The sequence below is a fragment of the Trichinella spiralis genome, assembly GCF_000181795.1.
Source record: "Trichinella spiralis strain ISS 195 chromosome Unknown Scfld2, whole genome shotgun sequence".
Lineage (NCBI taxonomy): Eukaryota > Metazoa > Nematoda > Enoplea > Trichinellida > Trichinellidae > Trichinella > Trichinella spiralis.
In genome coordinates this window covers 4,480,789-4,482,538 of record NW_003526941.1, presented here as the reverse complement: position 1 = coordinate 4,482,538, position 1,750 = coordinate 4,480,789, and the positions used below count along the sequence as shown (strand labels likewise).

Genomic DNA, 1,750 nt, shown 5'->3' with positions numbered 1-1,750 from the left:
AAATTTATTACGTAAGCATTGCCAATTTTACTAAAAATAACTGAAAATGCTTCTATTGCGTTGATAGAATTTAGCTGCTTGAAAGTAGGAGGTGATACAATAATTATACTTTGCCAATATTTTCTTGAAATCAAAATTATATGGATAATAAAAAATGATTTCAGCTGCAAATAGCTCCAAAAACAATTTATCTCACCGCAGAATTTCATGAGTGATGCAGCGTAGGCAGCGTGATGGTAAACAGTTATGCCAGTGGTTATGCTGCTTGGAAGCTCATTTCAACTTGCCGCTTTCATATGGGAACTTATTACAAGACTGTTAACTTTGTTGAGCGCTGAGTTAACACAACTTCATACAATTAGAGATATATCTACTCAAAAAAACTGTGTAACGCAACGTTTCAAACTTAGGCATGATTTCACGATATCACACTTACATATCACTATACTATATCAAATGATAGCAGTTTAGAGAAATCAGATTTAGATATATATATATATATATATATATATATATATCAGATCACATCAGCTAAGCGCAGTTAATTCAGCTCAAAATTGTGGGGAGGGGTGGGTAGAATTTTCAATTGGAAAGCAAGGTGGGACAACAAAAGAGGAAGGAAGGAGGGAGAACTTGCAGGATGGAGGGGGTGAAAGTTGTCAGAATGTGAATCACATTCCTTTACTCAACTTTCACGGAAAACAATCAGGCGTTCCTTCATTTATCAATAATGACAACATTAATGGAGATATTGAGTTATTTTCTCAATGATAAAAAACAGTGGGATCTATAAGTCTGTGGTATTGGCAATACAATGGCATCATAGGGTCTTAAGGATGAAGTGAACGTTAGTGCCATTCTGAAAGCTTCAAGAAAGGTGGTTAAAACTGTGTTTTCTAGCTAACAGCAACTTTCCCATGTCATGCTGAAACAATTCTGTTCGCAAATTGATCAGTTTAGAGCATTTAGGGGTGTGATTTCTCTATCCCGGTGACAGACAGTTCCATTAAACAGTTGGCCAAGTATTTTACCTCAGCAGTAAATATCACAGAAGGGATTAAAGATAATGTGGGAGTGGTTCAACGACTATGTCAATACTATTTTACAAATGCATTTGTAAGGACTATTGAGAATTATAGATCTATATATATATATATATATATATATATATATATATATATATATATATATATATAATTACTACTATATATTACGGCTGGAGATTGTCGTGTCTGTAATAAAGTATTGATTATTAATTGAACATCATTACAGAAAAAAGCGCGTTAGGTTACATCCAAAACATTAAACTTAAACAATTACAGCAAGATGTAAAAGCGGGCATGCTTAGCAAATTGCGGGAAAAAACGGAACGAAAACAAAGTATAAAAAAACAGCAAGTATGTAAAAATTCATACCTGTTAGCAGGACTGCCTGAGCCATACGTTTTTCCAACTGAGTTTCCTGATTTCATCATATATTCAGTTTCACAGTCTCAACGTATTTGTTGAAGTGAAGCACCAAAATAACCAAATAACGCAATGCAGTGAGTAATTAGAACGCTCTTCAGCAACGAATAATTAAATAATAGTGCAGTTCTCTCAATAAGGAGAAATTTATATAAGGAAAATTACTTCCGGATTTGAATGGCACAAAGTGCACGTAGCAGAATGCCATCGGCATGTTCACCTTCATATTACATAACCATACTCCGCCTGACCTAAAAAATGCATGTATGTCTTTGAAAACGTGA

The 1,750-nt window shown here is 34.2% G+C and overlaps 1 protein-coding gene across 1 annotated transcript; it reads left to right on the top strand.

The window, feature by feature from the left end:
* Positions 1-246: 246 nt before the first annotated feature.
* Positions 247-771, top strand: Tsp_03491 (putative membrane protein). The gene is made up of 2 exons (XM_003379792.1): positions 247-317; positions 522-771. Exons 1-2 carry the CDS (start codon positions 247-249, stop codon positions 769-771), a joined length of 321 nt encoding a protein of 106 aa, XP_003379840.1.
* The last annotated feature ends 979 nt before the right edge of the window (positions 772-1,750 follow it).

Bases quoted from the DNA above. Each gene is read 5' to 3' on its own strand.
- Tsp_03491 (XM_003379792.1), top strand. From the start codon at position 247: ATGCCAGTGGTTATGCTGCTTGGAAGCTCATTTCAACTTGCCGCTTTC. The intron at 318-521 runs GTTAACTTTGTT...TATATATATCAG, and splicing joins TGGGAACTTATTACAAGACT to ATCACATCAGCTAAGCGCAG.